General features: G+C 42.4%; 1 protein-coding gene across 1 annotated transcript; it reads left to right on the top strand.

Moving 5' to 3' along the window:
• Positions 1 to 10,851: 10,851 nt before the first annotated feature.
• Positions 10,852 to 11,988, top strand: LOC138514517 (uncharacterized protein F54H12.2-like). Its single transcript, XM_069629989.1, has one exon. The coding sequence runs from the start codon at positions 10,852 to 10,854 to the stop codon at positions 11,986 to 11,988; it is 1,137 nt and encodes a 378-aa protein (XP_069486090.1).
• The last annotated feature ends 1,535 nt before the right edge of the window (positions 11,989 to 13,523 follow it).

Below are 13,523 nucleotides of genomic sequence, written 5' to 3' on the forward strand. Positions count from 1 at the left end.
GCCCTTCGTATTAGTCAATGCCTCAGTCATATTTCAACGTTTTATGGACAGAATCTTTTTAACCTCTTATTCCTTTCAGTCATAATCTATTTAGACGACATCATGGCATTCTCTCACAGGAACACTCAAAACATCTACGGGTTGTGATCCAACATCTTCAAGCACACCATCTACTCGTCAAACCCAAAAAAGAGCCTATTTGGCGTGTCCACTGTGCCATATCTAGGTTTCATCCTCTTCAGCCAGGGCATTATGATGGACCCTAAGAAGTTCTCGGCGATTCTCAGCTGGCCTGCTCCGTCCTCTGTAAAAGAAGTACCAAATCTTTAGGCCTTGCAAACATTTATCGCAAATTCATCGCTTACTTTTCAAATGTGGTCCTACCCATCACAGGGCTGTTAAAGAAAGTCACTAAGACATTCAGGTGGTCAGAAGAAACTGCGTCAGTGCTACAACAGCTTAAAGACCTGTTTTGTTCCGCACCCATATTACGCCAACCCAACCTGTCCAAGGCCTTCATCATAGAAGCCGACTCCTCTGCCAGTGCCTTAGGAGCTGTCTTACTTCAGGAACATGATGGAGTGGAACACCCCGTGGCATAATTGTCTAAGACCCTGACCTCCAGCCAAGGTAACTACTCCATTTTAGAAAAGGAGCTTCTTGCCATGAAGACAGCCTGCAAAGAATGGAGGCATCTCCTTCTAGGTGGTACACACCCCTTTGTCATGCGCACAGATCATAAGAATCTCAAAACACTACAACGCTTGGAATGTGTCAACTCTCGCCAGGCAAGATGGGCCCATTTTTCTGCCCAGTAAGATTTTGTGATCATGTACTTAACGGGTAGCCAGAACACTCTAGCGGATGCCTTGTCACAACATGATGCAGTGGATCACTTTTCGGAGACCAAGTCTGATAAGTTCTTTCCCAGAAACAGAATAATCCTCCAGGTGTCCACTTTCCTCCAAGAAGTCAAAGATGCCGTCATCAGTACTAAGCCATCACTGCCTAGTAAATCGGATATACTCGTGGAAGAGAAGGACGGTCTCCTCTTTGTTCACCACCAACTGTACATACCCATAAAGAAACTTTGTCTCATCATATTGTCGTGGGGCCATGACCACAGCACTGCTGGGCATCGTGGCAAGAAGGGTACTTTGAAACTAGTTACATGCTCCATCTACTGGCCTTATCTGTCTTCTGATGTAGGAGAGTACACTAAATCCTGCCCGGTGTGTGCCAGAGACCCATCGGCCTGCTGGAGCAGGCTCCTCCACCTACCAAGCCCTGGAGCCATTCATCCACTGACTTCATTGTGGATCTCCCCACCTCACAAGGCTGTACATGTAAAATGGTCATGGTGGATTTGTTTTCTAAATTGGCACACGTTTCCCCCCTACCTGGCACTCCATCCACCTTTAGCATGGCAGAGGTACTCATCCGAGACATCTATCTCTTACATGGGCTCCCAGAGAAGATCCTGTTAGACAGAGGCAGCCAATATACCTCCAAGTTATGGAAGGCTATGTGCATCAAACTTGTCATCGAGAGGGCTTTATCATCTGGTTTTTACCCCTAGACCAATGGCCAGACCGAACATCTCAATGGAACTCTGGAGCATTATCTTCGATGTTATATCAACAAACAGAAAGAAACATGGGTCTCTCTGCTCCCCACTGTGGAATACTCGGTGAACTGGAAAGGTTACCGGACTCTGAAGACTCTTGGGAATCCAGGTCCTTCGTGCATGCCCCTGTTTTGTGCCATAGGTTCCATCTTGCCCATCCAGTAGACCAGGGAATTCTCGGGGTGAAAAGGGGCATACTGTCATGAGCTGGCGCATTTGGGATCATTGGTGTGGTTACCGCCATTGAATCCCTCCACATTCCTCAGCCCGCTCTGCTTCACACGGTGTAGTCTTTCCCCATCATGGCTGCCGCCAGGAGGTTCTTATTCCCAGCCCTCCCGGCAGTCGGCGCATTGCAACCCTGTGTATTTCTCGCTCCTGAAGATTTACACGCTGTGTATCCATTCTTAACTCTGCTGAGCTCTTCTCCCCCTTTTCTCTCTGCCGTACCCCCAAAACGTTATTTGTTTCTCTCAGCCATACATTTATGGCTCTTTCTGGCTCTCCCTCTATTGCTCCCCCCAAGTCCCACCCTCCTCACATTCTCGTGAAGGAGCTCTCTCTCTCTCTCTCTCTCTCTCTCTCTCTCTCTCTCTCTCTCTCTCTCTCTCTCTCTCTCTCTCTCTCTCTCTCTCTCTCTCTCTCTCTCTCTCTCTCTCTCGGTTCGCCCATCTCTGTTCTCCGCTGTCTCTCCACGGCTTTCCCTGGGCTGTCTCTTCTTACCTTCTCTCTCTTGCTAGTCCACCTCCCACTGGCCATCTGCTTGGTATTCTCGGACTTCTGCTATTGTGGGTTCTTACAGGTCTTCACTCCTACTTTCCTCTGGGCATATTGCCATCAGAGCGGATTCTCTCTGTCATCCAGACTCCGGAACTCTCTCCAGTATGGCCAGATCTGGAAGCTGGCCGCTCCTATCAGTGTAAAGCATATTACTCTGGATCGAAAGCAAGTAGGGGTGTACCCCCTGTATGATGCCTTGTTCTAGCACCACCTTCATTTAGCAATGGGGGTTGCTAGCTTTAAAGCTAATTGTCAGATGATGTGTCCACCCGCCAACCTTCTTTGTAACCATCCTAACCTTAGTTCAACATCTGATATTGTCCCTGTTCTCTAAAATATTGTTATGGGTCTTTACTAGTTTGAGTCAAAGTTACCCTATTTTTTGTAAATGCCATGGTTACACTCACTCTGACACTCAAGGGACTGTACACAATTTCCCCCAAACTCCTGCATTATTGGTGGGATGCTTGAGGGAATATCCTCAGGCCCATAAATGCCTTCAGCAGTGACATGAACATGTGTCTGTGGGTTGTATACTAAGGTCAGGCATTATGCTAATAGTTATCTCTCTGCTGACATTGACATTTGGTTCCTGATGCCTACTCAAATATCTAGAGACTGGCTAATTATCAGGGCCAGCTGATATTAGGATGGGTTACAATCCAATACTAGTGCATAGCCTTCAGTTACCTTCAAGTTGAGTATGGTTCAGGGGACTTGTTAGAAATATTTTCTGGAGGAGTTACACCTACTCTTGGGGTGTTTTATTATTGTGGTAAATAGTGCTATCTTATTGTGGTATATTATCATTGCAGTGATGCATTTGTGGATTGTTTTATAGTGGGTAAACCTTCCTCAGAATGTATTCTAATACCTGTCCTTTATCCTAGGATTGTTTACAGTTCCAGCTACTGGACATATTACACTTAGTATGTGGCAATATCACTTCCCCTCATCAACTTATCTATGATGCTGACGTATGCTCCAACAGCCGAAGTGCAAAACATATCACACTAGGAACAGGAAATTGTATACACACACCATGCACTCCTAAACTCACTCACTAGGAAAACCAAAAAACCTACTTCAGATTTTACCACCTATGGTAAAATGAATTACCATCTATGGTAAAATAAGCCTAGTCCCTGTGAACTCTCAGTCTCTGTGCTAATGAGTGCAGTCATGGAAACAAAACACATTTGTTTTGTATTTCGAATTGTATATACTAATGGGATTTAAATCGGCTCAGATAAAATACATTATGCGGTACAAGCCATTTTACATGGAAATATTCACACACATTAAAAGGCCCCACTGAGCACCATCTTAATAAATGACCTTCCACGCGATGAAATTGGCAGGCGATGCAGTTTGAGAGAGAAAATAAAAATCACACAGCAATGCGACTTCTTCATGAACATTTGACAGTGCCTACATACAAAATATTGAGAAACATTTCACACAGAAACCCGCCTTTCCTTCTTGCTGCCCCTCATATGTTCATGCAGTAAATCCTTACTTATGACTCATATTTACCTAGAACTTTGCGAGATTCCTGGCACAGCTGAATATGGAAAACCTTCTCACTTGGTTCGCCCACCGATAAGGAATGTCACGACGCCAGCAAGCCTACCAACACTGTTTCATCAAAGCGTCCCAGGCTTCCTGCCTGCAATGTCTCAGCCCAGCTTGTGGGTACCTCAAAAATGTCACTCCCTGGATGCCGGTGGATGTCTGCCCAGCAATGTCTCCCAGGAAGTTTCTGAATATATGAACTTGCACACCCATTTCTAATCTTCCCCTGTCACTCAAAAGATAAACCTTCCCCTCGCTCTGACCATCTCACTAACCCCACGTGGTACATCTCATTGAATGAAGCCACACAGCTCCTAACTGAAACCTCATTGCAGAAGAGCATTTCCAACATCGTTTTCAATTTATTTCATCTGGACCAGTTTGCACTAATTTGTTAAGGACATATTACAGGTTACTGGGAAGGAATTAGCCTGTTAGTTTATTTTAGTATTTAGATGCACTGCAAGTCAGTCAAATGAAATATTAGAAAAACACCCTTAAACATATACTCTCTGTTTCTGGATGTGTGCATTTCCCATTTGGTGCGCGCACCGGCTGCATTTGCCACTTCTGATGTTTGCATTTCTATGTTTCATTGCAAAGCCCACAATAACACTACATATGCATGAAGCTAATAGACCCCTGTTACACAGTCCTCTGTTATTCCTACATACTCCCTCCTTTTTTCTACTGCTGGTATCCACTGGACATCACTGCAGGAGAAAACAACATCAAATGCTTTAAAATGTATGTGTTGCTCCCAATCAAATTTTCTCCCTCCCCGTTGGCATCAAAACGAGGATAAACATTTTTATCTTAATGGTGAGAGCAATTAACCATATCAAAATAAATGTTATTGGAACTGTTAAAACCACTAAACCTCTTTCAACCTATGTCCCCCAATTGAACCTATCTTCCTCCAGCAAGCCTAGACTGCTCACAGTAATGTTATCTTTATTCAGATTAATTCTAACTGTATGCCCATTTTTATGCGTCAGCAAGAACTCCACGTCTGGATCAATGGGAAACATATTTTTCTAAAGAAACTCAATGTTTTCCACCTTTCCCTCCCACAAATCATCATCAGCATGAAACAGGATCAGTCCACCCACTGACACCACTGTATCCTTTGAGACAGACATGAACAATGGATTATGCAGCAACTGTTTCACAATAAAACATCTATAGTTAAGGTGAGTAATCGTATCATTTGCCATTGAGGTGCTTACTAACCACCTATCCTTAATTAACTAAGCATGGGCCAGTTCATCAACCTCAACGTTACTAATGACCACCTCACACCCCCAGACACTCCAGGATCTGCTGCATCAGGAATAAATGGCTTTACCTCTGTTTCATTCAAAAACATTTCAGTGATGAAGTCAGGATTTAGGCTAATGTACAGGTTCTGATATAACAACCTTCTATTCCCTAAGATAAAAAACATGATGCTTCTTCTACTGAAATTCCAGATGCCGGTCCTGGCTCTATCAAAACGTGTGCCTTTGCAACCCCGGCACCTGAAATGCTCACAATTAACATTGTGACTATTAGCCGAACATTTTCTCCTTTTATTCTTCAACGCAGGAAAAACAGCCAGTCCTCATCTCTGGTCACCATCTTCACGGTCTCTGGAGACTTTATCTTCACCCCCCTTCTTGGGTCCGGTGGCTTTCCAGGGGTCTCCGATCCAGTGGCATCCACCAGGGGTCCGGCGCTCCAAGGATCCAGCACTTACGAGGCAATTAGTTAATTTTCTAGAGTAAAAAGAAAACAACACATTAAATACAAAGCACAATACCTTTTTTCATTCCCTTATCCACTGGAAAAATCTGAAATTAAATGTCTTGAGTAGTGGAGTAACCCCCCTTTCATCAAACTCAAAATGGGGCGTGGTTTGCATAATGTGACATGTGGCCACGCCCCCTTTACCCAGAAGTCCCGCCCTAAACGGATGTCCCGCCCTTTGGGGTGTCCATGGTAACGCAGGTCCCTCCTTACCGGATGTCCTGTGCTGTAGTGACGTCATGTGTTGTGTTGAGGGGCGTGGTGGTGTAGGAAAGGGCGTTTCCGGGGGGGTGATGTCGTGGGTGAGGTAATATTTTGGGGGCTAGGCGTGGTCTAGCAGGTGTGGTGACATCACGGGCGTGTCCCTGAAGTTTCCCCTAAGGCCTAACCCAGTAGTGATGTCATGGCTTGTGTTTAGGGCGTGGTGGTGTAGATAAGGGGGTTTCCCGGTGGTGATGTCGTGGATGAGGTAATATTTTGGGGGCTAGGCGTGTCCCTGAAGTTTTTTCTAAGGCCTAACCTAACAGTGACGTCATGGCTTGTGTTTAGGGCGTGGTGGTGTAGGAAAGGGTGTTTCCCGGTGGTGATGTTGTGCATGAGGTAATATTTTGGGGGCTAGGCGTGGTCCAGCAGGGATGATGACATCCCTCTGGGGTCAAGGTCCAGGGTTTTGATGAGATGATGTAGGTATGAAGTTGTGATGTCAGGGGGGCAGGCCGGGGGACGTTGTGGGGGTGATGTAGTTGTGGGTCCTCCCCTAGGGGTGGAGTATGGTGTATATATACAGAAGGAGCTCTGGAGAGAGGTAGACGGCGCTCTTGGAGTCTGACTGTACTATTTGCATAACGCTTAGAATACCCCTGAATCATGAAGCGTTACAGCTACTACTCTAAGAATACAGGAGGGGAAGACGTCAGCAACACCGCTGAAAAGGCTGATAGTCTTAGAAGTCCGACAACAATAATTCCTGTAGCTGATGAGGAATCGCAAGGTCCCACTTATAGTGGAATAGCGTATGAGGATGAGTTGAGCCAGGGCATTTTTTTAATGAATCTGGGTGATATGACACCTCCTGATTCTTATCCATTTAAAGATGCTGATGGTGTAGAGGCTGGTATAATGGATGCAGACTATACAGAGGCCGATCTGAAGGCTATGGACGAATCTATGAAGACTTCTGAAGAGCCTTTGTATGCGGATCTGGGGGTTTTGGACGAGCTGTTTCCAGAGGTAGCCATGACCCCGGAGTTGGAAACAAGCGCTGATGAAGATAGGCTGTTTATGGAGACAGCAGATGCTGTGGAGGCCGGTTTGTCTATGGATGCAGCTGTTGCTATGGAGGCGGAGGGACCTGTTCTGTGTAAATTGGTATGTAGGAAAAGGGGTGTGTGTGTGTGTGTGTGTGTGTGTGGACTATGTTAAAAAAAATAAAAATATATATATATATATGTATTGAATAGTTACATTTCTTTCTTTTTTGAATTGCAGAAAACGGCAGATAAAGTTGACGGTACTGAAAGTCAGCGGTCTTCATTTAATACCGTCAATTTTTACTGTGTGTGCTGTTCAAAAATGATCGAAAGTCCAGCAACACAAGCCCGCAATATGTGTAAGAAGTGTGTTTGTTTAAAGCGCTTTGAAAGTTCTGATGAAGAAGAAGAGGAAGCTATGACTTTTTTGGAAACCTCAACTGTTCAGGCTTTTGCGGCCTGTGTAGTGAAAGTGTGTTTGAAGCGTGATTATTACCGCTGGTGTTATGGACATAAAAGTGATGACCCGCAACAGGATGCTCATGACTGTTTACTTCTGAATTATCACGCTAGAGCAATACGTCGGATATGTTTTCTGTTGAATTCATATAAAGTTTTTCAGCTGCTTAAAGCTGTATATAAAGGCATGGGCATGCATGTACATGCTAGTATGGAGAGTGTTCTATCTAAAACATGGATAGAAATATACCATTGTCGCAATCCCGAGAAAAAATTGAGATCTTTACACATGGCTGGTCCTGTGCGTTTTAGAAACAGGGTAGCCCGTTTAAAGGACAAAGATTTTTGTGACCTATACACTTTTGGGAATGCCCTGAAGCCTTGTGTAGCACGCCGTAGACTGTTTTAAAGAGAGAGGAGAAATAAACAGAGTTTTGTTTCTTATATGTGTATATTTGATTCTAGGATAAGATTTCTGAAGGGCCAGCAAGGCGTGTGGATGGTAAACTGAAACCGGGCCGTGTATGTGTGGAAAAACTGTTATACGATATGCTGAAAGAGCGGATATCGGAAATTGCCCCAGATACCCTGAAATATCTACAGATACCTACCCCCCGACCAGAGCCAATTTGTAAAAGTTTGATGTGTATAGGTAACATATGTACCAACACATGGCTCCCGGTATTGGATGAATACTGGCATTTGTACAAATATGATGTGGGTTCTTTATATTTACACCCTAGAGAGGTGTTACATCAGCTGTTGGAGCAATTGTATGAACATTACTTTAGCATTAAAGGATACGTTTTACAGGACCGCGAATTGTATGAACTTTTAAATGCCTCAAGTGTTTTATGTATACAGAGTTATATGCGGGGGGAACGGGGAGTTTTGTATAATGCTATTTATAAGGCTGCAGAAAAAATATCAAAAAGGGTCACGTTGTGCCAGACGCTATATGTATAAGAGTTGTAATAAAATCATCTTTCACCCTTTATGCCTTTGTTTATTTTTTGAAGTGTTTCAACGGTGAACATCTCTTATTGAAGCATGCATGAAAGCTATTATGATGAAAGCGGTGTTGGCAGTTATGGGGGTGTTGATGCTCTTTATAAAAAATTACAACATGACAAGAAACCTATCTCACGCGGAGCTGTTAAGGAATGGTTATCTGGTGAAGAGGCATATAGTCTTCATAAAAATGCTAGAAAACGTTTTAACAGAAGAAGAACAGTGGTTTCCCAAATAGACGAACAATGGCAGGGTGATATTGTGGATATGCGGACCTATGGGAAGCAGAACGACGAGGCGCAGTACATCTTGACGGTTATTGATATTTTATCAAAATACGCCTTTGCCGAAGTTTTGAAGGATAAGACTGGATCAAGAGTGACGGCAGCTTTTAAACATGTTTTTAGCAAAGGCTGGGTGCCTGTAAAATTACAAACGGATGCTGGTAAGGAGTTTTTAAATAGACCCTTCCAAAATCTTTTAAAACAACATAACTGTATCATTTTGTAACGTATAACGAAGTTAAGGCGGCTGTTGTTGAGCGCTTTAATAGAACCTTAAAATCTAAGATTTGGCGATATTTTACAGCAAAGAATACACATCGTTATGTGGACGTATTACAACGTTTCATAGAGGCGTACAACCATAGCTATCATCGCTCTATAAAAATGACTCCAAATTCTGTAACGTCTGAAAATTCTCTAACTGTTTGGAAAAACTTGTACGCTGACATGGTAAAGAAGAAGGTCAAGAAACCATCCTTTCACGTGGGGGACCATGTCCGAGTTTCTAAGCTTAAAGGTGTCTTTACAAAGGGGTATCAGCAATCATTTACGGATGAAATATTTATAGTGACCAAAGTAACTGTGAAAGAGGGGGTTTACATCTATCAGCTGGTTGATTCTGATGGTGATGGTGTGAGCGGTAATTTTTATACCAAAGAGTTACAGAAGGTCACCAATGAGCCCCAACGCTTTTATAGGGTTGAGAAAATTCTTCAGAGTAAAGGTAAAGGAAATAAAAAACAAAGTCTGGTAAAATGGACAGGGTGGCCTGAGAAATTTAACAGTTGGGTTAGCGCTTCATCTCTAAAGGATCTACAAAGCAAAGGCGGTCCCTGAGAAGATGGAAAGCAGTGGATTTTATATCACCTTACCCAGTAACGCTTCTCACGATACATTCCCAAACAATGAAATATCAAATTATTGTGTTAAAATGGCTAAACCCGTTGATTTACAAGGATTGTGGGAAGCGGGTCTATTGGAGATACAATACCCCCATACCTGGGACACTGTGTCTAGAAGAGAGACCAAATTTACCATCAAACGTGAAGGTCCTATCGAACTGTTACACGCCGGTTTTCCTCATGGATTTTACAGCAGTATACAAGTTTTGTATGAGGCTATCAATAAAAGTCTCGCAAACATTGAACGCTATTCTGATATACAATTGTTTCTGGATAAGGTTCAGAGAAAAGTATTTCTAAAATCGACGGATCTTACCACCGAGTTTATATGTACTGGGAAACTTTCGTGTTTTGGGAACCGTTCAACATGTAAAAAGTACTAAAGATTTGGACAAAACACGTGCTGATATTGATGGGGGATTTTACAGTCTTATGATCTACAGTGATATAGTAGAATATCAAAGGGTCGGTGACTCGTACGCCCCGCTAATGAGAACAGCCCAGGTGAAAGGTGAAAATAATGGCATTGTTAATATACAATATATTAAACCTGATTATATACCGGTTTCTAAGAGTCATTTTGACACCATCAATATACAGATAAGGGATGATCAGGGGGAGTTGGTGTCATTTAAATACGGGAAGGTCCTAGTGAAACTACACCTCCGTCCTAGGCGAGAAAAAGACTATTAAAAAAACATGGTATTTATGAAAAACTATGGGGAGCCGTACGTTTATAGGGATTATTACCGCCGACAAGCTGGTTATGGCAATCAACCTTACTTTCAAGGGGCACCCGTTATGTATGGTGCGGGTTTCGGAAGTATTTTTAGAAGCCTCTTTCGAAGGGCTATGCTGTTTCTACGAAAGGGGTTTGAATTAGCCAAACCACATGTGAAAACAGCAGCCACAAATATTGCTAAAGATGTGGTGTCTACGGCTACAACATCCATCGCAAATCGTTTTAACCAACCACCGCAAGAGGGTTCTGGGCTGGTTTATGTGACAAACAACACAAACAAAAGAAAAAGGAAATCACTGCACAGATGGGGCCCTCCAGGAATGCATAAAAAACTAGGATCAGCAACGAAAACGGCTCAGAAGAGAAAAAGAACTCGCAAGAACAGATCGGTCAAGAAAAAAAAAAACAGCCCGGCATTAATATTTTCTAAAAGATGGCGTTTATCCATTGTGCGTCGGGGGAATGTGTGAAATCTGAACTCGATCTGTTTGCTGTACCCCCGACACAAACTAGCATTGAAAACAGCTTTTTCATGGAAGTGGCTCCCCTTGCTGCACTATCTCCGCTAGCGCCTGTAGAGTATTATATATCAGGCTCAACAGAGATGTATCTGGTTTTAAATGACACGTTACTTTACCTCACTTGTAAAATAACAAAAGCTGATGGATCAGCTATCCCCGCAACGGCTAAAGTTGCTACGATTGCTTACCCTGTGGCTACCCTCTTTAATCAAGTGGATATTACTCTAGGCGACCGGCTGATTACACAGAGCGACAACATGTATGCGTACAGGGCCTATATAGAAAGCATTTTGAACTACAGCAATGACGCTTTGGATACTCAGTTTACAGCGGTGCTTTTCTATAAGGACACAGCAGGCCATATGGAGGATTATGCTCTAGATGGGGCTAATGCAGGTTTTATAAAAAGAGCTACACATGCCAGAGGGAGCAGAAATTTTGATTTACTAGGCCGTCTACACTCCGATCTATTTTTCCAGGAGAAACTAATAGTAAATGGCGTTGATTTGAAAATTAAACTTTCTAGAAGTAAAGATGCTTTTTGCCTCAACAGCGATGATGCTGAAGCCTACAAGCTGATTATAGTATCAGCTAGTTTATTTATTAAAAGGGTGAATGTGTCACCCACGGTCAGATTAGCTCATGCTGATGCTCTACAAGTATCAAACTTAAAATATCCGGTGGAGCGGACATCTTTGAAAATTTTCAGTGATCCAGCGGGTAGCCGTGTCGCCAGTCAAGATAACTTATTCCTTGGACAGTTACCAAAAATAATCATCATTGGTTTTGTGGACAACACAGCTTTTTCTGGGGCTTACACCAGCAACCCTTTTAATTTTAAACATTACAACATCAACTACGCCGCTCTTTTTAAAGACGGGGTCGTTATACCGTCTAAAGCCTACAGTCCCAGTTTTCAACAAAAAAATACAATTAGGGAGTATTTGGGACTTGTCTCCATCAGCGGTAAACATCTGCATGATAAAGGTTTTGTGATACCCCGGGACGATTATGATGGGGGTTATACTCTCTCTAAGCTTTTGATTTGAGACCTGATAATACATCAACCGGCCATTATAATCTTATTAGAAATGGGAATCTACGCAGGTACGCTTTGCTGCAAATTTACCCAACACGGTGAATCTAATTATTATGGCTCTACGGTTATGGAACTCCACAATCAACGACAAGTCCTGTACGACATGTAATGGATACTTACCAGATCAAGCATTTTCTAAGTAAAGACAAACGCGCTAAGAAAACATTCAAGGGTGTGTATTCATGTGATAACCTTCCAAGAGACATAAGTGATGAGCGACCCATTAGTCTTGTGGCGAACACCGATCCCCAAGATCAGGAAGGCACCCATTGGATAGGTATGTTTATAAACAAGGATACGATAACAGTCTTTGACAGCCTGGGGTGTTTCCCAGCCACCCCATATACAGAGGCGCTATCCTGGACTATGTGAAGGATATAGCACCCGTTATACATTATAATAAAACACCTGTGCAACATCCTGAGGACATCACATGTGGCCAGCACTCCTGTTACTTTGTATCTAACATGTCTGAGAAACACTCGCTGATAAGGGTTATGCAGACTTATTCACTGGACCTCCGACAAAATGATGTCATGGTTGCTGCTTTTGTGAATAAGAACAGCTTTCGGAGATTCCCTGTAAATGTTTTTGATCATTGGCAAAAATGTACTCTTTTTACTAAACCTTAAATTGTGTACACATATAAATAAACACATTTTCTTTTTTAATTGAAACAGTCTTTTTTGTCTTATTTTTTCATTTATTTAATATGTTATAAACATGTTAGACATGATCAAAATCATTAGACATAACGCCTTTGAAAGTATGAATAATATTTTTATTGCAATGAACTTATTATTTTTTAAGTTTTTTTTTGCAGACTGGAAAAGTTATAGTAAAAAAAAAAAAAAAAAAGATATACATGTATATACATATTTTACAACGGTTAAAGATTTTGTTAAAGAAAAAAAAAATGGGTTACACGTTAAACCAAGAGGCTCGTTTACTGGCTTTAATTTTTTTTCTTTTTTTTTATTGACATTTCAGATGATTCAATAGCTGCTGTTAAAGGTTTGATCTCAGAGTCTTTTAAATTTTCCAACAGTTCGCGATGTCCCATATTTCCAATTAAAGTTGCGGGCAGGTTCACATCGGCAGCTGCTTGCATAAACAGGTCCCAACCTCGAGGTTTTGTGTGTCTTCCAAAAGCCTGAGGGTTGGTAATGCTGCGAACTAAATCGTGAACATTTGATCCTTTAACAACTGTTCCTTTATAGATAAATTCTCCCTTGTTGTTCCATGTTGCCACGTTTTTTTCACTTCCCATTTTGTTCATCAAAGGTTCTGCATTTTTCCGATAACGGGGGTTAATAGTATCCAAAACCTCCATTACGATAGGATCCGGGGCAGAGGTTGAAAGGGAGGGCTTAGAGCTAATTGCAGGGTCTTCAGGGGGCATGTACAACATCAGTTTATTTTTCTCATTTTCAACCTGTCTAAAGTATGTTAAGTATTTTTGTAGAAAAGTTGAATAGAGCCCCA

This window comes from Ambystoma mexicanum, chromosome 12 (genome assembly GCF_040938575.1).
Source record: "Ambystoma mexicanum isolate Mex_15411 chromosome 12, UKY_AmexF1_1, whole genome shotgun sequence".
Lineage (NCBI taxonomy): Eukaryota > Metazoa > Chordata > Amphibia > Caudata > Ambystomatidae > Ambystoma > Ambystoma mexicanum.